Source organism: Anopheles aquasalis, chromosome 3 (genome assembly GCF_943734665.1).
Source record: "Anopheles aquasalis chromosome 3, idAnoAquaMG_Q_19, whole genome shotgun sequence".
NCBI classification, from domain to species: domain Eukaryota; kingdom Metazoa; phylum Arthropoda; class Insecta; order Diptera; family Culicidae; genus Anopheles; species Anopheles aquasalis.
The window spans coordinates 47,341,564-47,364,063 of NC_064878.1; the positions used below are offsets into that span (position 1 = coordinate 47,341,564).

The 22,500-nt window shown below is 46.9% G+C and overlaps 3 protein-coding genes across 3 annotated transcripts in view; 2 read left to right on the forward strand and 1 right to left on the reverse strand.

Moving 5' to 3' along the window:
• Positions 1-1,274, forward strand: part of LOC126575731 (uncharacterized) — a 2,108-nt gene extending 834 nt beyond the window's left edge. Inside the window, exons 2-3 of the mRNA XM_050236580.1 lie at positions 1-72; positions 150-1,274. The exon at positions 1-72 is cut by the window's left edge and continues 33 nt beyond it. Of these exons, the coding sequence (XP_050092537.1) occupies positions 1-72; positions 150-640 (563 nt within the window). The 3' untranslated portion in view covers positions 641-1,274. The remainder of the gene's footprint in view (positions 73-149) is intronic.
• Positions 1,275-1,697: 423 nt separating this feature from the next.
• LOC126575730 (uncharacterized) lies at positions 1,698-11,648 on the forward strand. The gene is made up of 5 exons (XM_050236579.1): positions 1,698-2,408; positions 7,048-7,358; positions 7,758-8,123; positions 9,922-10,237; positions 10,340-11,648. Exons 1-5 carry the CDS (start codon positions 2,318-2,320, stop codon positions 10,804-10,806), a joined length of 1,551 nt encoding a protein of 516 aa, XP_050092536.1. The 5' UTR covers positions 1,698-2,317; the 3' UTR covers positions 10,807-11,648.
• Positions 11,649-13,635: 1,987 nt separating this feature from the next.
• The window catches only part of LOC126576159 (uncharacterized), a 31,539-nt gene continuing 22,674 nt past the window's right edge, over positions 13,636-22,500 (reverse strand). The window contains exons 8-10 of the mRNA XM_050237317.1: positions 17,466-17,646; positions 17,268-17,401; positions 13,636-17,206 (exon numbers count right to left, since the gene is read on the reverse strand). Of these exons, the coding sequence (XP_050093274.1) occupies positions 17,063-17,206; positions 17,268-17,401; positions 17,466-17,646 (459 nt within the window). The 3' untranslated portion in view covers positions 13,636-17,062. The remainder of the gene's footprint in view (positions 17,207-17,267; positions 17,402-17,465; positions 17,647-22,500) is intronic.

The window sequence follows — 22,500 nt, forward strand, 5'->3', positions numbered from 1 at the left end:
CACAGGAGCCTCTACCAGATGGAGCCCGGGAGGACATTGCTGGCACCACCGAGGCAGAGCTTTCGACCGTAGGTAAGTAACCCAGCGGTTGACTCCCCCTTTTTGATCGTCATTTTGAATCCTAATGTCTGTTTCCTTTCCTTGTGCAGATTTTACGACCCAGCGGGCTTCCACCACGACGCATGATCGCGTCCTGTTCACGGATACGCCGGTCATGGATGCGATTACCATTATCTGGTACGTGGCCACCTTCATTGCGCTGATCTCGTTCTTTCTGGTGATGGCCTGTGCCGATCGCAATCGCTGTCGATCGCGTAAACCCGTCGATCCGGAGGTAACACCACCGCCAACACCGGCACCCTCCTACCGATTTTTTGCACCGCCCAGCTACGACAGTCTCGAGTTCGACAAGGACACGGACAGCATTTTCATCATCCCGTACGATAACCGGAGCGTCTCGGCGGATGATCCTCAGAGGTGTGCCGAGGGTTTGGCAAGCACGCTGGAGTACATCATCGAACGGCCGTCACCAGCTGATTCTGCGGCCGTCCCGGTAGCCAGTGATATTACGTCCACCGTCGGTGGAGAGCATGATCTTGTGGAAGTGACCAGTGTACCGGTGCACCCAACGCTGCGGTAAAAGTGTCCCCGTGAAAGTCATGACGAAATCGTGGAGCTCGCTTGCACTCCCTTGAAGGCCATGAAGGGGGGCCCCGTTTGTGACTCAGTCAACCTCTCGAAGCGATGACGCCAAGTGACGAGTACCGAGTGCCGAGTGCGGAAATATGTGACCGCTTTTGCATTTCTGAAGTATGCCGCGAGCGCGTATCTCGATAGCGAGGGGGCCTTTTTGGTGATGTAATCCGCAGTAGACAGAGTGCAGTAACGGGGGCCGTGCCCGAGACGAAACGAACCGGGAAATGGTGATTGCAATGGCTGCGCTGCTTGGTTACCGATTGGTTCGCTACGCGATCTCCCTGTGCCCCCTTGGTGTTTACTCTGGCGCTTGTTTGGCTAGGATGACCTTCGAGTATGTGAGGTGTGGATAGAGAGGTGCGCTGCTAGGTAGAATGAAGTGCGTCTGTGTCCCCGTAGTGGTAGTAGGCGCCACTCAGCATGCTGCTCATGACAAAACTGTGAAGAAACTGCGACGAAACCGACGCTATAGGGAGCATTATTCAAGAAGGCGCAGGCTAGATAAAGTTGTTAATGCGTGTAAATATTACTATCGAACTCTTTAAGTGCGTAGCTAGTAGGTAGTATTTTTTATATACAAATTTACAATATAAAATGCATTTAATACCAAAAATGGTAACCGAGTGTTTTCTTATCGTTCCACTTATCCACCGTGTGAATTTTGTGTTGCTTTCTCGATGACGGATTAGACGGTTTGGCTGATAATGGCGACATCCACTGGCGACGATAACACGATAAATGGCGACAAAACCGTCCGTCACTGCGTTATGTGATAAGCCAGCGTGTTCCCGAAGATCGTTCTAGAGATTTTCTTGGGCTGGCACGCAGTTGTTGGTGACAAAAATTCAAAAAACCTGAACGGTGCTCCTTCTCGCTCGCTCCTTGGACGGATTTCTCGAGCCGTGCGCAGCATAAACGCGATGTCGGTGTGCGTGCGAACGCGCTGCTGGATGTTGTTTACGGTAAAGAGCGAAGAGGTCGTCCCCCGCCTGCTGGTAAATCGCGCGCGACCGTTCAACAAGCCTGTGGTGTGGTGGTCAATGGCGATCGTCGCAGAGAAAACTTCCAGATGCGCATCGACGTGCCTCGGATGGATCGCGGCCCACGTAGGAAGCGATTTGTGATCGCGCTGTGCTGCCGTGTTCGTTCTTTCAAATTATTGTGACCGTTTGTCGTCGTCGTCGTCGTCGTCGTCATCTGGCCATCATCGCGTCTGGTGCGTCCTCATCGACAAATATGCCCGACGATAGGCTGAACCACAGCCTCCGTGGCTAACTGATGAAGTGTAAGACAAAAAATCACGATCCCATGTAGTGTGAAAATAGTGAATCAATCGAAAAACGTAAAAGTGATCCCCAAACTACTGGGCGCGTGCGTGCGTTCGTATGTGGTGCTGCTCCCGAGTTGTCCCAGAGGTTGTTGACTGAAGAACACGCCCGCGGCCAGCCAGCTGCGTGAGCGAAGCAAGTGCCAAACCGCGGGGAGGCCTTCGGGGCCAAGAAACTTATCATCATCATCGATCATCGTGCGAACGAACAGCGGTGTGGTGTGGCGTGGTGCTGTGTGTGGCCGAGCATCAAACGCACAAAACAGCTGGAGAGCGAAAGATATAAATACGAAAATGATGCTCTACAACATAATAGCATCCGTGCAGTGGTGGTGTATTTTTATACTCTACACACAGCGATCCGATTGTGCATCGTTCTTCTCAAGTAAGTGGTTCTTCAGCGGCTCTATTCTCTGCGTTGGTCGGTTTCAGATCTAAGCAACCATATAGAAGCATGCAGCCATGAGTGTTGCAACCGACGAAAGAAGAAACGGCCAGGAAAGGGCAGAGAGAAAGATGAGAGAGAAAAAACTATCCTCCATTCGTCCCCTGCACAGGGGTTGCCACAGACCGTGAGGGTTCGTGACTGTTGGCTGGCGGTTGCGTTTTTCCAAATCCATTTCCCTCAAACACCGCACTGGCCCGTTACTATGCCGACCGATTTCGTGATGGTGTGCAAGAGAAAGAGCTCAGCAGGCGCCTCGCAACGGTCTCGCTCTTTGGTATCTGCCTGACCGGCCACGCCATCTGCTGCTGCTGCTTCGTTGGCTCTCCGTTCAAATCTCGTCGCGGAATTATCTCGAACAGCCAGCCATCTAGCCAACAACGACCAGCAGGGCCGGTTCATCGCGTTAGATATCTATCACTCTACCGCTCTCGCCGCCGCAATGTCCTCCGATGGTGTGATCTTTCGAACGTTCTCCAAACGTCCCTCTATCCAGCGGAGCGCCCTTTCGTGGCGGCGGATTTTGCGAGAGCGAAAACCACGCGGTGGAACGGGTTTTGCGATGAATCACACAGACTGCCAGAGAGCCACAGCAGCCGCTGTTGCCGGTGCCGGTAGAGCCCGGGGGCCTTTTTTTTCTCGTTCCGATCAAATGTGGGACAACTTCGATCACGATCACCGAGAGAGCAGACTCCACGAGCCCTACGAGCGGCCTCTCACGTAGGCTTTAACCTCGCCGAGCCACGCCACGAACCCCCGAAGAGCAACACAAGACCTTCACCTAGCAACCGACCAACCAACCAACCAACGCGATGATGATGATGATGATGATCGTAGCGAACGGTTCCTCGCGATCATCGCTTATCCGATCGCGGTGTGGTGGCCCAAATTTTTCTGAGTTTATCCGAAGTTTCTCCTTCACCTGATAGTGACCTGCCGTGGGCGTTATCGTTTTCCATGCTAATGGAAAAACACATTTTTGGCGCCTGCCTTTTTGGGCGAAAATGATGGTCTCACACAATTGGCCACCAGAGAAATCAGCCGCCGCCTGGGAGTAAAAGGTGGCCCCGTTTTTTTTTTTCGTTTTCTTTCCATTTGCTGCTGATCAGCTCCTTCCAGGGTGGGCAATAAAGAGGAAAATTCAATTTACGATCGCACCGGTGCTTGCGAGAAGATCAGATGTGTTTGTTTGCACATTTTGCCAATTAAACGGAGGTAAAAGGGAGCGCCTATTCGATCGCTTCGCTTTTCACTATCAATCCCCAGCACACTTCGAAGGAACAGGGTGTCTGTTGGGGGACCTCAACATAAATCTCTTGCGCTACTTGGTCCAATCCCCTTGGCAACGCTGCTACAGTCTTGCGGAAGTGTGACCATCGGGCCCGGGCCCAAGTTTCTTCTCCTCTAATCTCAAAAATCCGTTTAGATGCGCCTCGAACACCACTGGTCCGGCCACTGGCGACGCGAAACGCCGTTACGTTAAGTGAATTCGTGTCCGAAATTCATGGCGAATTCGTTACCGTTTCTTATAACGATCGCAGCACAGACCGACGCGGGCTGTAACTAGAAACAACAACGAAAAACTACCGTGGCTTCCACCGCCACCACCGTCTCTCCGGTGGCCCAATTCGACGCCCAAAAAATCGCTTTGCCATTCGCGTGGCCATTTGTGCGACCCTGCAAATGCTGCTGCTGCTAATGCCTGGTGGTGCCACGGATCTAAATTATGATGAAATCATCATGCGCATACATTTGCGACGCCGTTGTCTTCGTTTATATCATTGTTTGCTCCGTGCACAACGTGGCTATTAGCTTTCATGCTGACCGGTAGGCTGTAACGAATCAATCGACAACGAGAGGCGTGCCAATCGAAGACTCAAAGAGGCTGTTTGGTGAATTGAATTCGATTTCATAACCGATCGGTCGTTCGGTTCCGGATTGCAGTTTATGATATGATAAGGAAACAATCGGGCCAGACCGTTCTGGAATCACAGAAACACTCGAGTGGATCGAACTCCCTGTGCACGGAAGTTGGTTCAGATTTTTATTCGATCTGACCATCTATGACGACAACGACGACGAGTGGTTGATTCCGGGATTTTTTTTTTCCTCTGTTCTAAATAACGTACCCACTTGTTGGTCAAGCAGACGGCACAATTCATACCGTGTACTGTATCGATTTCATCAGCTTCACAAAACAAACACGCGCGAGAGAGGGCGCGGTACATCACCATCACCAGGTATCAGGCACACGAACCGGGCACACGACGATCTGTATCGTTTGATCGCGACGCATTGGGTGTTCCCCAATTGGAACGGAACACGGCCTCGCCTTTGGAAGGGAAAGAAGAGGGCGAAGGGGCACGTGCGCGACGCGCGGAACATTAAATTGATACAGGTCATCGCGAGTAACCTTCGCATAATTGATGCGGCCCCCCGGGCACAATGGCCAACACCTAGCCAAGGGTATCTCTCCACTCGCGGTTCCTTTTCGCCCACTCTTGGATGGTGATCGTGGTGGAATCTGATGAACAGCTCATGCTCTGTACCATTTTCCCCGGACCGTTGCGCGATACTCGAACGATCCTCACCGCCATTAATGGCGAAAGTGCTGGCCCCATACACAACAGACAGTACATTCGCGACTTTCGCTAACGCGCGGAGATGGAGATCGAGGTGTTTGGTTTTTTTGCTCCTTGCGCGGTTCCGGTCACAAGAAGGAATGAGTGGTGTCCCTGTGATCGTCCTACTCACCGACGGAAACAACTCGGCTCTGTCGTAATCCTTTTTTTTCCTGGCGTTTTTCCTCGCGTCGCCAAATGGGTTTAATCGGTGTCATTGCGTGGTGCGCCGTGGTGTGGCAAATGGTCCCCCCGCCCGACACGCATTGTCTGCCGCATTTCGGAAACCCTTTGCTTGTTTTTGTGTGTCAGTCGCGTGAAGAAATAAAAAAAAAAGGAGAAAGAAACGAATTTATAAGAAAGAGCGGACGGGGAGCGACCCTTCGGTGATCGTTTCGTAAAATACGAACTTGATGGTTCCTCAGTCTTCATGCCCCAAGAGTGGAATTGGTGTTAACATCGAAAACAAAAAACGGCGGATGTTTTCGCAACAATCGTATCGGCGACACATGCCATGCCGTTCACTATTTTCTCCATTACGCATGTTCCATAAACACGCGGAGGTTACGCGCGTCTTGTTGAGAATAGGAAAAAAACATTCGCTTTCTACACTTATAAGATGTTATCATAACTTGTTAGCTTTTTGCCAGTGCTCTAATGGACTGGTTGACTGGAAACTGATGATCGTATCGCATTTTACTTACTTCGTTAATCTTTGTTCACGTAACCTGTGATCTCGAAGTGGATGCAGAATTGAATGGTCTTTCGGTGTTTCGAAACATTTGCTAACGTGGATGTGATTTATCCTAACGCTCTGAGTCGCGTGCAATAATGATTAGTCATTGCAGAACGACGCGAACGAGCTCTCCTTGCATATATAGGTCATGGTCGCATGGTCGATGTTCTTTAAACCACTAGTGATGCGCTTTTTTCCTGATAATCCTTCTCGAATATCTGGCGTGATTCGGGTCAAACGGAATCCATTCTTTATGTTAACGGTTCAGGGTTACGTTGGTTCAAGGATTTATGGTTTTTCGGAACAAAGATGCTCTCCGTAAAGAATGAATTGGTAGCTTTGAAAGTGTACTACTATTGAACCGAGTGTTTCGCTGAATAATCAATCACGCAAATGAATCTCCTTTACTCTGGGGCTTTCTCGGTATCGCAAAAGCTTTGAGAAGTGCTTTTCAAAATTAAACGATCGGAGGATTCAACCAAAGCGTTCTTATAAGTTTCTACTAACTGGCAACTAAGTTTTTATTGGTTTATTAAACGCAATGTAGCTCCTCTTATGGATGTTTCTTCTTTCATTCACTCGTTTTGTATAGCTGGCGTAGTAATTTTATTTTACACCTTATAAACACCTATTTTATGAGCCCTCAATACAATTTTATGTTCATCAGAAGGCATAAGATTAGCTAATGTGCTGTAATTCATGGTGATTTTGAAATAATGTTTTCAAAGTTCTTGAAATACTTTCGCGAAAAACACGACATGAAATGATATCATTTAAAAAAAATCCTGTTAGCTTTGAAAGTTAGGAACCGATGCTGTTCGATGTTGCCGAGGAGGTGTATGCAATTCATCGATGTTCCTATTGATTATATTGCATTATTCATCTCCATATTGAAAAAAACGCTTCAAAACTGAACTAATTAGCAACATGAAGCAATTTGGCTTCTCTTATCTGCGATGTTACTGCGATTAAAACCCCCCGTGTGGCGTTCTTCTACGTTGATACATGCGTCTTAGCAACAACCAGAGAAAGGACTAGTAGGCTGTTCCTACAGGAAGTAGCCCGCCACATCCTGAATCTTTTTCGTACATTTTCTACACTCTAGGTTGCCTGTTATCTTCGCTTTTCGAATCCTTATCGTAAATAATTTCTCCTTCGGTCACCCGCATTCAATCGCGTATCCGTTTTCACCTTTTTCTACCTTTCCAATCCACTCCCCTAGATGCGGAATCGGCCGGTATCGGTGGCGTCACGCTGCCATCGCTTTGCAGCGATAGCGACACTGCAAGCGAGCAGTACGTGAGCGATAAGGGTGCTGCATCGAGCTTGGTGCTTAGCCTACGCCCCGAGCACGGTCGCAGCTCATCGGCATCCTCCTGCAAGCGGCAGTTCCGGGCACCGGATGCGTACAACTTCTTCGTGCGCCTGCAGCGCATCCCGGGTGGCAGCGGAACGCGCGGTGCTTCGTCGAGCAGAAAGTACAGCAGCAGCACCAAGTCCGGCAACACCACCAACAGCTGTGCTCTGACCATTGTACGTATGCATGCATATATAGTTATTTGTGTGTAAACTGCGGGTGCACGATCGGTTGATCAATTATCATCACTGCGTCGATGCCTTGTTGATGCGTGCTGGTGCTGGGGTGCTCCTAGACCGCGTGCTAAAAGCGTGGCATTCTAGACACCCGGCAGGCCCGGCAGCAAACTCCGCTACTCAGCACTAGCGAAGCGAAGTGTAACGATGCATCGCACGCACCGATGATCACCACCATCAGCACTGGTCGCGCCATGTGATCACCAGTCCAGTCCATCTCCATCCGCTACACATGCCCGCCTCCATTCCGAAGTGCTAATTAGCTGCTGTGAATTGGTGTGAAACTCAATTGATCTAACTGAACCTTGTACTTCTCACTCGCTCACTCGCTCACTCCAGTCACAATCGGCCAACGGTGAGGTGTTGCCCTCGTGGCGTCTCGATCCCTGCGCACTGGAATCGGCTGCGACGGCCGCCGCGACCACACCAGAGGACCAGATGCGGTTGCTGCAGGGTAAGCTGAACATCGTCTGGAAGCACGACGGCAATGCGCCCAACTATCGGCTCCACATCACGGTGGTTGGCCAGGGGAACGTGTGTTTGGAGCGGGAGAAACATTCCTGCCTCGCTTACGCCGGCATGCCGCTGCTGTGCATTGCCGCCGAGCTGATTTGCGACGGTGTTCCGAACTGTCCGCCACTCGGGAGCGACGTTAGTGATGAGAATGAAGAGATGTGCGCCAAACATCGCCAGGAAGTGTTATCGGTAAGTATCGGGGAAGGGAAACCACCCGGGGAATAGAATACTACAATAGCCGCGCGGTAGAACAAAAGAGAGAATTTTTGGTCAAAGATAAGGGGCGCGCCTCTGGACGCGATCACGAGTGTGGGGTATTTTGTGTGTGCTGGGGTACCAGTTGTGCCGCTTATATGGCATTCCTTTAATGGGCAGCACACTAATATAGGTACTAAAAAAAATGAATTTGCTTTCTATGCAATCCCTTCTACGGTCTCTTCATTATTGGTGGAAGCGTGAGTTGAATTTGATTTCGTTTCCTTTTTCGGTTTCATCGTTTTTGGTTTGTTAATTCATTCCTTGATCTTCATAAATAATATGATAAATCTTTGATTTTTAAAATGATCATAAGAACATAAGACTTCTTAGGGAAGCAATTGAGAATTTAATACAGCGAGCATAGCAAAAGTACTTAATTTCAAAATTTTGCCTTCGAAATAACTTGTAGCATTAATGCATGCTCTATCATATGAAGCGAATAATAATACATAATGAAGCATTACATAATAGTAGTTTTGCAAACATATGATGAAGAACGTGATAAGAGGTCATTCACACTTCCGCAAAATCAACCGCAAGGTGCAGCAACCCGTTCAAGGTCATACCACGAGGCGCGCACTGTCTAATGTTCTGCATGGTTGGCTTTCTGACGAATACCGGTTTATAGAGTTGGACCGCCTGTCTGTCCAAATTTGCAATCCAATGCGAAATCCATTCGAAATGCCTTCCTGAAACCTCTCTTGGGATACTATAAAAAACATTTTTAAAAACAATTTTTCAAACTATCTCAAAAGTTGTTTTGCAATTTATTAGTGCGCACCTGTACCGTACCAGCAAGGTGTTTCTGGTTGAATAATAACAATTATTCTGTTGGTTTTAGTTGCTGAAAAAGGTACACAAATCTTCATTTTTCATTGAGTTTTGTTATGAAATTAGTCTTATCTACTGTGAGCTACTCCATTCCTGATAATGGATGATAATTCTACGATTCGTTTTGTTGATAATTCTATGATTCAACATTCCAATCAACTTCCCGGAACTATTACTTGTCTTAAACTTACACAAGTTTAAATATACGGCTCGTCCGTCCTTATATATGTTAAAAAAAAAACTTACACAAGTTAAAACAAACCGAGAACCAACAGAATCCATCTCCATTCTTGGCCATATTCAAGAGGTGTTTGTGCACCGATAGTTCCTACCGTCGAAACCAATATAGACGTAGAATCTTATTTATTCCAATTGTGCCTCCAAGCGTACAATTGGTTCAGCACCAACCGAGCCGCTGGAACTCCCCAGGGCGTTTAACTTACAGTCCGAAAATCCCCAACGTGTAGGCGCTCGTCTGGAGTAAGAGAATAGAATGACGACAACGACGTCTGTCTTCGTCATCATCCACCTTTAGTTCGCTTTCCAAAAACACTTATGAATCATAGTCCGTGGGTTACGATGGGGGGCCTATTATCGAATCATCCAGAAGATGAGTCAGGCCATTTCACCGTATCAGCGCAATTTGCAACGGATTAGCCACCTCACGAACTCGAGAGACAATCTTTCATGCAAATTTAATGAAAAATAGTCACTCTCAGCATGAGTGGAATGATATTGCGTCAAACTGGGAGAGCGATTCGGTAGCTTTAAAGGCGTCACGGATGCTGCATTCAGAAGGACGATTGTAACAACGGGAACTCTCGAATGTAACCATTAAAGCGAAAACAGTTAATAGGATTACGCTGAACACACTGGCCGATGCTTCTCTGCTTTGCAGGAAAATCCCGTTCAATCCGTCTTCCGCAAGTACATTCAGAACACACTGAAATCCTTCTTCGGTGGCGAACCGCCCGATGATGACCTATCGCCGGATGGGCTGGTGAGCAGTGATGCGGAGCTGTCGCTTCGCTTTCCACCATCCCCTTCGACACCGGCACCGGTCAGCAGTACCGCAACCGAGACCGCAACGGCAACCGCACCGGCTAAAAAGCACCGTAGCTCACTGACCGGCCTTTCGAAGTACGGTCCCTGGGGCTATCTGTTCCTCGGCATGCTGATCTGTGGCGGAGCGTTACTAATTTGCGGTTTGTGGGGTACGTACAGCAGTGCCAGTGTCCTGTGGTGTCCTCGTTTGCCGATTGATTGTTTGCCACATTTCACGTTTCATGCCTTCTCTGCCTTTTCTCACACCGTAGAATGTTGCTGCCGATCGCACAAACGCGAGCAGAGCCCGGATGATTCGCTGGGGGCAACCGTTGTCCCTTCGTTCCTGCAAACTTCTTCACCCGGTGACGTGAGCAGTGGTGCGACGGCGGGGACGAACGGTGGCGTGCCAGTAGTTTCAAGCCTTAACCTACCTCACTACGCTGAACTGGATCCACCGCCGGCCTATTCGGTGCTGTTCCCCAACCAAAAACCCTCCGACGATGCCAGTAGTGGCACCACAGTGACGCCTAACGACGGTGACGAAGGAACGATTCCGGTAACCGCTTCTGCCCCAGCACCATCATCAACGCAAACGGTGGTTAACGATGCCGTTGCCATTACGAATGGTAGCAGTGTCATCGGTACAGCAGAAGGAGAACCAGCACTGGAGGTAGCTTCACCACAGCAACCCATGACGCTCTTGCCAGCTCATTCCTCGAGCTCATCTCCAGCCTAGTGCTCCTGGCGCAACCGTACCGCACTTTCTTCATCTCCTTCACTCCATTCCACCATCACCATCACCACCTCCAGCCGGGACGTAATGGCCAAATTTCGTTAGTTTAAGCATGATTGATGGCGATACGATACGAAGGTTACATATTGCATTTCCGTGCCGTTCCGTACGCGCGTTCCGTTTTGCCAGTTGTGCAGCACTGTTTTACCGGACAAAAAAAAAGAAGAAAGATGCCAGAAGATGCTCGCCATTTTAGATCCTTCCCCACCCGCCCCCTTTTTTTACTATTCAACCTTCTCACACGCTAAATCGATTGTCGATCGGAAGAAAGGAACGAAAGGCTGACTCTAGTTTGTTTTTTTCCCCTCTCAGATGGAGCAAGATTTTACCTTCAGAACTCTCATAGCCCTTGTGCGCAGGGGGCGGGGGACGGGAGAAGCAGAGACCAGACCGTTAGGAAGTAGACATTTCGGGCATTTAACCATGACACACACGCGTACACACGGCATCCAATAATATGTAAGAAGAGGGAGAGTGAACGAGCGAAATGAGATGGCATTCGGCAATTCTACCAGGCCAGTCAATCCGCCAGCCGCCAGTCATATTCCGTTCACTTGCGCGCGCGCGCACAGTCCGGCCTAACGCACGCAGTAATGATAAAAGTCCAAAGCACACCGAAGAAAATCCTCAATTTAACGATTAAGAGACGCATTTAACGGCCAATTGATAGATGGATAGGAGTGGTACTACACCTAAGATATGCTACTAACAACGAAATGCGTAATGTGATATTAATTTATTGATAAAACATGGAATAAAAAACGAATTCTCTCACATGGACCAACAAAACAGCAACGCCGGGGGCTCCCCCCTTCCATTCGAGAAAGACCGTTTACACTTTAGCTTAAGATTTGCTGAGAAAAGAGCATCGAACTGCGCTTTTTGGTGGCTGGCGCCACCTCGCAGGTGCTGATACGTGCTCAACGCGCAAAACTGTGCACCATGTCACTCTGCCTGATGCATGTGACGTTGACGCGATAAATCACGCGGGATGTAGCCGCATGTTCGTCAGCCATGGCCACGTGAATGGACACGGAGGGCTGTGGGAAAGGCATGCGTGTGGCAGCCATGAATAGCGAAGAATCTTTTCTTCTCGGCCAATGTGAGTCACCTTTTGAGTAGTTCTTCAAAACGGGAAGCATAAGGTGTTGCAATTTCCGTTTTCTATTATTAACCCAGTTCCAGATTGAAACTCGAGTGGCAGGTTGTGATGACTGTGCTTCCGATTGAGTAACCGTTGATGGCATACTTTCGTTCCAGTACGACGTTGCTAAGGGTGATGACAATGGGCCTGCTTTGGACATTGGGTTTTTATTCGGCTTGCTTTATGTATTGTTGCATGCGCAGTACTTTCTACATGAGAGCAGCAGCTTGTATTACAGTAGGCTAATTCTTCTTGATCCACAAAAAACGGAAGGCTGATGTTCCAATTAGAAATCAGTTACAAGTGATGCTTACCATCTGTACGGATACTCAACAAGTGGCGTAAAAATGTGTAGCATCTGCAATATCATGAACGAGACTCTATTGTTCACTGGTGGCTCAGTTTGCGGTCTTTTTATTTTCCTTTTGCTGTTTTACTTCTCTCCGACCCTTTTGCAGTGACCCCAATTCTTTTGTCAAGTCCGTAGGGCCACTTGAGCGATAAGAACACACTAAGCTAAGCCCATCCATCATTCTTCGTTTGTTTGCCATCGGTAGAGTTAGCAAGGCACAGCAGGTAGCAGCAGATGCGGTTGGGCTCTTTTGCAACTCAAATCCATCCATTTTTTTCCCCATTTCTTTTTTTGCATTCTTTCCGTATCCTTTTTAAGGATTACCTAAACATTCCTCTACCCTCAAGCCAAGACCCGTGCATCATCAGCATAAAGTACAGGTCCAGGTAGTTTTGCGGCAGATTTTTGCCTCTTTCAAGAGCACATCTTGTTTCCTCTGTTCTGTGATTGTTAAAACATTTTGCAGGGTAGTTTCATGTGATTTAAAACTATTGTTTTTCGTAAATGAATGTTCTTTATCAATGAACGTGACTAAATTTTTAGAAAAATGCTACTAATGTGTTGTCAAAACATCAGAAATGACCACAAGAAAGTTCGATCTAATTTATGTTCTACTGCAGGATATTTAACTTTTCCAACAATAAATCCAAACAGCGTGCGTTCGAAAAAGAAAACATACATAGCACACCTTTCTGCAAATCATTGGTCTGGTTCTTTTATGGTTCGTTTTATTTCAACCCACCAGTCCCCTCACGGTGGTTGTACCGTGCACTGAAATATGATCTTTGCTTGCTTGTTGCAATTAAACAGCGGATCCTTTTACAATATTCTTCTTCTGAAAACCAGCAAATATGTTTTTATTTTTATCTTTAGCCGTCCACATGCCAGAACCCGGTCATTTTCTCATTCAGTTCAACATTCCACCAAGGGTCTTTGTTGCCACTTACCTGCTTTAAGCCTACTCAGCTCTGGACAGCATTCCGTTGGCATGGTGATTAACCATCAATAACCGACATTCTCAACGCTTGCTTACTGGAACGCCAAACTGGGTCGAACCAAAGCCAATCACCGCTCATCATGACCGGAAAGGTAAACTGTATCCTCTGTAAACTGCACAAACAAACCGAAACCAAGGAACCCAGAAACACCCAAGCGCGGGACCTAAACAAACTTCATCACAACAGGAACAGAGGACGGTGCAATGCAAATTTCGCTTTCGGTTCCCACGAAAAGGGACTGCTGACGTCACTGTAGTTTGCAATAACTTCTTTCTCAGCTTTTCAGTGAACAATGTACGTTTATTTTTACCGAAATAAAAAATAAAACATTATGACTTACGCTTTGATTTGCATATTTTGAATGTATATATAATAGATATATGTATAATAGATGTGTGTCTGCCCCGCGCTCACTTCCAGCTTCCGTAAATGGCCGTGGCGTGTGGGTCTGTGATGATTCTCATTTTTATTGTTTTAATGAAGTTAGAATGTTCCTCTCTGTTCACGTTTGTCGGAGTCACCACCAATCAGAATTGGGTTACGGGCAGCCTAGGGGACCACTTGAAAGATGTCCATTTGCTTCTATTTATTTTTTCGTACGAAATTCAATCAAACCACCGGAAAAAGGATCTCTTAAACAGGATTCAACGAGCGTTCGAACGTTGGGAGTGTAACCCATTTATGAGAACACGCTGGACACGTGTTGTGTTCGGAGGCGGGGCGCACACTCACGTGGCACACCCCTCTCGGCCATGATATGGAGAATTCGGGAGTGATAATGTTGCTTTCTCCTGCTCCTCCTAACCTTGCCTGCCTGTCTGCCTGCCTATGTAACACTCATCATCAGCATCATGATCATCATCATCATCATCTAACATTATTATTAACTTTTGGGCCCACGGTTCACATGTTATCAACTTTGTTGTTCTTCTTTTTTTTCTCTGTGTTTTGTTTGATTTGCTTACTCTACTCTACGCATCCTTACACCTCCTCCTATACGAACTCCATTCGGCCACTCTCCCAACACCTCCTGTCATCTCATTTCCTTCATTCGCTTTTGATTGAACAATTTATTGCTGTTGGTCGCCGCTGCTGCTGTTGCTGGTTTTTGCTTTCATATTATTGTAAAGTTTCCTGTCACAACGATTATACACGACGTTCGGTACACGAGTGGCTAATTGGGACAAGGGAACTTCGGGTTGCCATGATTTGTGGCTCAGGATTTTCTCATTTTTCGCGGTGTTACTCTACAAGGTGATGTGGGTTGGTGTTGGTTGGAAGGACAGTCGCATTTCTTCGGGTTTCGCGGTTCTTTTTGTCAATTTGGCAACAGTTTAGTACACTTAGTAGGCTACTAGAGACGCTGCACCAAGCGCGGGTGTCTGTGGTGCTCTCTCAAGGTCAACCGATGGTGCCGCATTAGCGCAAGGAAATTTCCAATTGAATATTTGAAGAGGGGCCAACAAACGCCCACGAGAAAAAGGGCGATACTGAACGCATGAACACGTGCCTGAATAGTGAAATGGTGAAATGGAGAGTTGGCAAAATTTATAAAACTTCAAAGCTACTTAAAAAGAACTTCACATACATGTGTGGGTGTGTGTATGTATATAATTATATATATAATTGTATAACATTTTACTCTATATACAATACCGTCTTCTCAGTAGACGGGTGGCTCAGGCTTAGCAACAGGCTTAGCTTTTGTAACGAACTTTTTGTCTCAAGAATTTCTGTACAAATCAACACGCCAGCACTGGAAGAGGGACATTGTGTGGCGCCGCCGATTGTAAAAGTGGTACGCAAAAAATTAAATCTTTTTTTTTTAAGTCCTAGCTAAAGAGAGTGCTAAAGGGAGGGCTGAAGAAACAGCGCCACAGCCACCACACGTCGTCCATCGTCCGATACCAGGTGGCTATGCGGCGGTTTCCATTGGCAACGACTTTTCGCCATGCCAGCCAGCCCCATATAACGAAGGTGATGCTGGTGCTGATGGTGTTACAGAAGGTGCTTGCTTGCTTAGATTGCTTGCCTGTTATATGCTTATCTTATCACTATCACGCATCGGTTTGAATCGCCTAGCCACCGGGTACCCGGGTATGTGCGATACCGTAGCATTTAGAAAATCGATCCCGATCTTCTGCTCGTGGTTCTGCTCTGTTTCTTTGCGGGTTTGAAATTGCCTCCTTTTTGTATTGTTTTCATAATTTGCTAATTTATCCATGATCCAAAAATGTGTGTGTCCTTATTACAAACAACGATTATATAAAGTTTTTTTTTTAATGTTCAGCACCGCACAGCTGAAAACCACCACGGCTCCGCAAATTATCACCGACACCTTTAGTACACCTTGCTTACGATGCTAGGATACTAGATATAGAGTTGTTCACATATGTTGCATTCATCCTCTCTCTCTCTCTCTCTGATCCTCTGATCCTTTTTCTGAGCCTTTTTGTATGTAAACGTGTAAATATACGATACGAGACAATGGTGTTACGCTTTGATTATGATACTCCCCTCATCAGCTCCCTTTCCCTCTTTTCTCTCTCCCTCTTTTTCTTATCCATTGTTTAGTCATCTTAAACACTAGGATCGTGCGTTGCAGCAGCCGCTGCACGCTTATTATTGTTTCAAAACAATGCATTTGTTTTCCCCTTTTATTCCGAACTGTTTTCTACGCCCCAGCATGAAACGTGTGTCTGTGTTTGGTAGTAATGATAGTAGAAGGATTAATTTTGCTTGCGCAAATTCCCCCACCCATTCTTTTTTGGCCTTCTCTCCATCCCGTTCCGGTCAGCCTTGCTTATCGTTATCCTTAACCAGTGTGTTAAGCCTTAAATGTTGATATAAATTTTCGATAACATTCAACTCGTGACTCGCGTATCCAGTAGAAAGAAAACAACGGTAGTAACTAGGAAGTAGTGCTCGGTATAGTGCACTGCTTTCACTATTTGCTCGAAAATTGCGGAGTTGCGGAGTGTTTTAAGAAAAAGAGAGGTTGGGGAAACATTGCAAGCGCCCCTTTTTTGGAACATGGTTCCATTATCTTCGAACTCCCCGCTTGCCCGTCCTCCTAGCGTCCTCCTAATCGAATCCGAATCCTGAGGAGTGGGGTACGATATATTGTTTCGATTGCAAATTGCTGCTATACTTGTTAAGTAGCTGTTTCTCTGCGGTTATAGGTTATTCTGTTTAACTTTGCACCTTATTTTCACGCGTTTCTGTGACCAAATCCTGATCCTGGATCACCGGATAGAAACCCACCGACGCTCGGCGTAGAAACCGTCTTCTCTCTCGAATCGAAAAACACCGTTCCTACTCTACTCTGCTCTCCAAACCCAAAGGCACTTGTAGCGACGTTCTATAGCTATTTGTTAATGTGGTTCACCCTTTGCACCTTCTCGACCACAACACACCACCACAACAGTTTTTATCAACTGGCACTCCGTCCTGGGACCTTCTTTTGTTCGATGATGCGCTCGTGGCAGTTAGGCTGCTGGAGGCATCCAGGATATAACGTTGGTTTCATTTGTGGAAATTTGTTTTATAGAAAAATACGTCCGTTTCGCCAACGCGTCCGTTTGGCGAAGATGGTGGAAGAATTTTTTTTCTTGGGGGTAGATATCGGAGAAAAGCGGAGCAGACACGGCTACTGGACAGGTATAATATGGCAGCCGGACCCCCGGGTCCAGTCGGGCGTCTCCTCTACAGTACCTGCAGGTTCTCGCAGTTCTTAAACTTGGAATCCTCCTTACCAAATATCCAGGTGATCATTTGGCGCGCCTTCATCGACGCTCGCACGACACTCCGGTTCTTGTACCAGTGTGCGGTCGATGGTTCCCGGGTGCCCTGCAAAAAAAAAACGTTAGTAACTAACCGGTAAAGAGGGTCAAGAGTAGGTTGCGCTTACCTGCAGCTCTGCTAGCTCTCGCTTCAACCGTATCTGGGACAGTATGCCGGCCAACAGTTCGTCCACGTTGTGGTTGATGGCGACCGATACCTCGATGAATTTGATTTTGTGCGTACACGCTAAGCATTTGCCGTCTGTAAGGGAGAGGGGGTGAATGTAAGGGAAATCGATACTCCATGTTCAAGTTACCATCCTTACCCTGAGTGGAAACGGCACGTGATCGCGCCAGATCAATTTTGTTCGCCACGAGAATGGTGGGCCGGGAACGGCTTAGGTCCATATCGTGGAGCATATTGAGCAGCTGGTCCGCCCGGCTAAACGTCGCCTTGTCTACGACCGAAAACATTACCAGAAAGGCGTCCGCCTTAAGCATCTCATCCTGCGGGAAAGGAGAAAGAAAGAGAAAAAAAGGAAAAAGCGAGAGAGAGAGAGAAGTTAAAACGAAATCCGACAAAGAACTGGCAACGGATCTCCGAAACGAGATTAACTTGATTATGTCAACTCGCCGGCATTTGGTATTCGCCGACAAACCCTATCCGGGGGCGCTCCGGGGGCCAGGGATGTTATCTTTACTCGCACCATTACTCGTTGCTGCCACGGGCAAACCACGACCACGCATAATTTGACCCTTCGAACCGTGTTGAACTCCTCACGAACGGCTCGAGGCGCCCGGCGCTGGGGGGCGTGCCATTTCCGCAGTCCCGAGAGTGTTCTGAATCCGTTCCGAGATCGCAAGATTGCAGAAATAAAAGAATCTTGTGCCGTGCGCCCGGTACCCGGTTCGTTAATACAGTTTGGAGAGAAATGGATGGAAATCATGTAGTTGTCCGGGGAGAAAAACATAAAGCGAATCATGTTGTGCCGCCGGAGCGACGGGGCCACAATTTATGATGCCACAGAAGATGTATCAATGTGCTTTTGCACTCTTGCTGCATCTTTCATAGCAATTAGTGCGAGCGAAACTTTCGCTCAACGTGTAGTCAAAGGTTTTCAGTGAGCACTTTACGTGCTCCGTGGAAAATATGTTTTCTCCGTTCATAAAAGCTGCTCTTTTGTTAACTAAATGAAAGGAAGCGATGGAGTAATAACTTTGAAATGAACTTTGTTATTACTTCTTCGCCATTCAGTGAAACTATTGACAGAAAGCTTTGTACCATGATATATTACATACTAGGACATAAAACTCTCTCTCTCTCGTATACCATCATCATTTCAATTCAACCGAAATACGCACTTATCTCGTAACATATCATTACATAAGTTGGGCACATAGATAAGGATCACTGGAAAACTTCGCAAGCAATCTAAACTTGCCGCTCGAAAGATTTAACTTCAACTTTTCCATTACCATCAATAGCAGCGGCAAGTTCAAGTTCGTAGTATCGGTGTTCAGTTCAAGTGGATCTACACTTAAACACTTCTCAAGTCAAATAATGCACCACCACACCACCACCAACTGATGTTTCGATTTCCTCCCCGATTTATGATTTTTCGGAAGACCGACTCGGACGAAGATTATGTAGTTAAAGGCTTTTTGATCGGAAAAGTTAAAGCCGCTTGCCAATTCGATTCTGTCGGCTGTCAGTCAAGTTGATTTTTCCTCCCTTTTGTCTAAATGATGTTTCACTCGGCGGAATGCTTTATGCCTCCGTATGGTAACCTGAGAGTGATACCCTCATTAGAGTCACCGTCGTTCACGATTTGAGGAGCATATATTTTACATTTTTTATTCACAATCAATAATGACAATGGTTGTGTTTTGTGCGTGGAAGACGTGGTATGAACTTGACCTTGATTTCACTTGTTTGGAGGCAAGGTCGCAGCGGTGATGTATAAATTTGGAGGAGGATTTCGATGCTCTCCAGGAGAGAATTAAAATCATAAAATGACGAGCTAATAAATACGGCTCTGTCCTTAGGGTATCAGAAACCGATGTTGATTATCTCGCAAGCATATTTTGCAAAAAAAAAAGTTACTATTCTTTGGTAGCTTCTAAAGATGCATGATAAAAACAACGTTAGTCTTTCAACCTCAAATGCTTGGCTCTGAAGGTATTTTCAAGATTATCAAGCTTCTCCAGTTTATAAATAAAATAACATCGGATGGCACGAAATGGGAACCGTTCGAAACAGAAAGATTTTCAGCCACCAAACGCATTTTTCAGCGTAACATAAACATCGCATGATCGCACGATCGTTAAAACAACGCCAACCAGAATTAAATGGCAGATTAAATGTAATGACTCATTCTCCCAACGGTAGCCATTGGATTTGATTTGGAATGATTTGGGTGATGGAGTGGAGCAAGAATAAAATTTTACAATTGTTTTTTATTTTGCTAATTAAATTACATTCCTTCCTAATATTTTGACATTGTTTAACATAGAATGAACCAACGCTTCTTTACATTGATGACACTAACAAAACACTATTCAATTGTTCGAAGGGATTCCTTAAAACGATATCATTTTTCATTTAAATTTTCAAAACTCTGAAGTCTAGCGACCATTCCATGCTCAGACTTTCACACATTAGAAGGCACTTCTTTCCGAATTAAACCGTACCGGTGGGCAGACGAATTAAATTCCTTGCAAACTATATCATGCCTTGGAACTGCCGTGAGGCTACACCATTCCCACCACAACCGTACTGTCTGTGCGCTAATAAAAACAGGTAAAAATAGGCCACAAACTCGTAGTAACTCGAATGGAATGTAAATGGCGTTGCTCATCATCACACACCAGCTGCTGCTGCTGTCTGTCTGCCTTCCTGCACCACGTGGTCGTGGCGCTTGAGTTCTTGGTCCGTTAAAAAAGCTCGAGATTATTCGCTTAATTTACTACAAAGTCACCTTCAGGGATTCAAGCATTTTACGCTCCTTTTAACACAGATACGCATACAGTCCCCGGGGACCCGGTGGCCACATATGAATGAGGCGGGAGATCGTACTCTCTCTCTCGATCTTTCATTGATTAAACACTTTGCGAATCTCGAATTCGGGGGTAGGCGGGAGGTAATGATATGAAAATTTATTCCCCCTTCTCCCTCTCTCGCTCCATTCCTACAACCCAAATCCATCCACTCCGTGGAATATCGTGCCGGTCTCGAACTCTCGGCGAGTTTTCTGCTTAAAATTCATAAACGAATCCCGTCCGGGGGGTCGAGGGTACCGGCCACCGATTAGGACATAATGTGTGACTGTGTGTACGCACTTATGGGTCGCATCGAGTCCTTGCCGGGGGGAAGGGGGGGGGGGGGTACCATCATGTGACCAGGGCACAAACACCAGGGTGCTCGGCGATGAGTTTGGTTTTAAAAATTCATCTCCCACTTCCACATTCCTGCATCTCATCTTGTGTATGTGTTTGGATTAAGCTTGGACCCATCGTAGCACCCCCTCCTCCCCTTCACCCTCCTCTCCTCCATCCCCTTACAACGGGCGCTTTTACTGCTTATCAGCAGACTGACTCTCTGTCAGCTCGATGCCAGTTCCGTTTGACTTGCAGAGGCGCGTTCGTCGTCCTTGTCGTCCGGGGTCCCTGTCCTGACCGTATTCTCCGTGCTGTACTGGTGCGATAGGCGCGGCCCCGGTAGCATACTTAACGACAACCAGCGCCCCACCAAACCTCTGTGGCCTCCACAGCACAGTCTCCGACAGCGACAGGCGCTGCTTCGGCACCCTCGATGGTCCTGTCACTTTGGTCCTCTTTTCTGCAAATAATAAAATGGGCTGTCGCCTCGAGCTGACAGACGGACGTAAGGACGGACGGCGATGGGCCGTCTGCGAACTTTGTGTGTCTCGCTGGCACGCCCAAGACCAATGTCCCCAGTCGAGAGGACAACATTGTAGAGTGAAATCGGTGAAGCGTTCATCGCCAGCACCCTTGCCACCCAGTAAGCACCACCACCACCACTGATGATGGTGGTGGATTGATAAAATAATTATCATGTATTGTGTCTGTGCGTACTGTAAACGGAATGGCGCCCGGAGCACGACACGCATTTTGCGCGTGACTTGGCCAGAAAAGGATATTCAATCTCGGAACCGAGCTCGGAGCAGGGGAGCCGGGCAATAAAGGAGTGATGATTCCGCAATAAAAGGTCATGAATTCGTAATTAGTTGGTGAAGGAATGCGCGAGCAGGGCAGATGAGATGATTGCATTCGGCTGGTGCGATGGTGATTTTGTTTTATTGGTTTTCGACCCACCCCTCCGGAGATGGTTTGGCCAATTAGTTGAACGAGCTGTCCGTGGTGCTGGGCGCGAGAAGCTAAAATTCAATTTGCGCCCCTAGTGCCTAGTGCCACCGAGCGGACAATTGCTTTTTCGGGGCCCCCTGGACGTCCAACGGGCAGACTTTGCGAGTCTTACAGACTAGTGGCCGCGAGTGGCGACGGCATTAAGATTCAACAATTACGTTAGCAGTTAATTGTTTTGGATTAAACCGGGTAGCGGTGAGTCCGAAATTGAAATGCCGGACTGGATAAATTAAAAGTGGGGGGCGCTATGGGTGTTGTATTGGTTGGTTGGTGCCTTTGCGAAGCGTCCGTTGCGAATAATCCGTTTATGCACGATATGAATCCATTCTTCCGGTTTGCGCTCGCTGCTCGTTCGCTCGAGAATCCTTTTAGTGCGATTGCTTTTTTTCCTTGAAGGCAACCAGTGCAGCAGCAGAAGCAGCAGCTACCGTTGGATAATACAATAGCCAAGCGACAAAAGAATAGCTCATCTATTGAATGACTGCGATGCATTATCTGATTTACCGGAACAGTATGGCTGCACTGGTGGTGCCTTGTCTATATGGGATTCTATTATGCTTCATTCCATCATGGATTCTCTCCGAATTCAATATACTAAAGTAAGGCATAACGTGGAGTATCGAGTAAATGCCCATGGTATAGAATATGCACCTTTACCCAAAAAGACACACAATTCTGGAAACAAGCATATTTTCCAGTACTTCAAAAAATGTTCTTAAACCAAATTATTTTGTGCGGCTCGCGGCCATGTCCACGTTGTATATGTGTGCTAAGTTTGGTCATTAATTGAATGTTCTATGTAATTTTATGCTATGCATATGTTGGAATTGCAGATTGCCGCTATATCTGCAATAGCAGTAGTGTTTGAAAAATTGAATTTAGAACCTTTTTTCAACAATTCAACTTCCACCACATGAGATTTCAGGGTTATTTACCCGTTTAAATTACGATTGCAAACCCCTGAAAGTATAAATT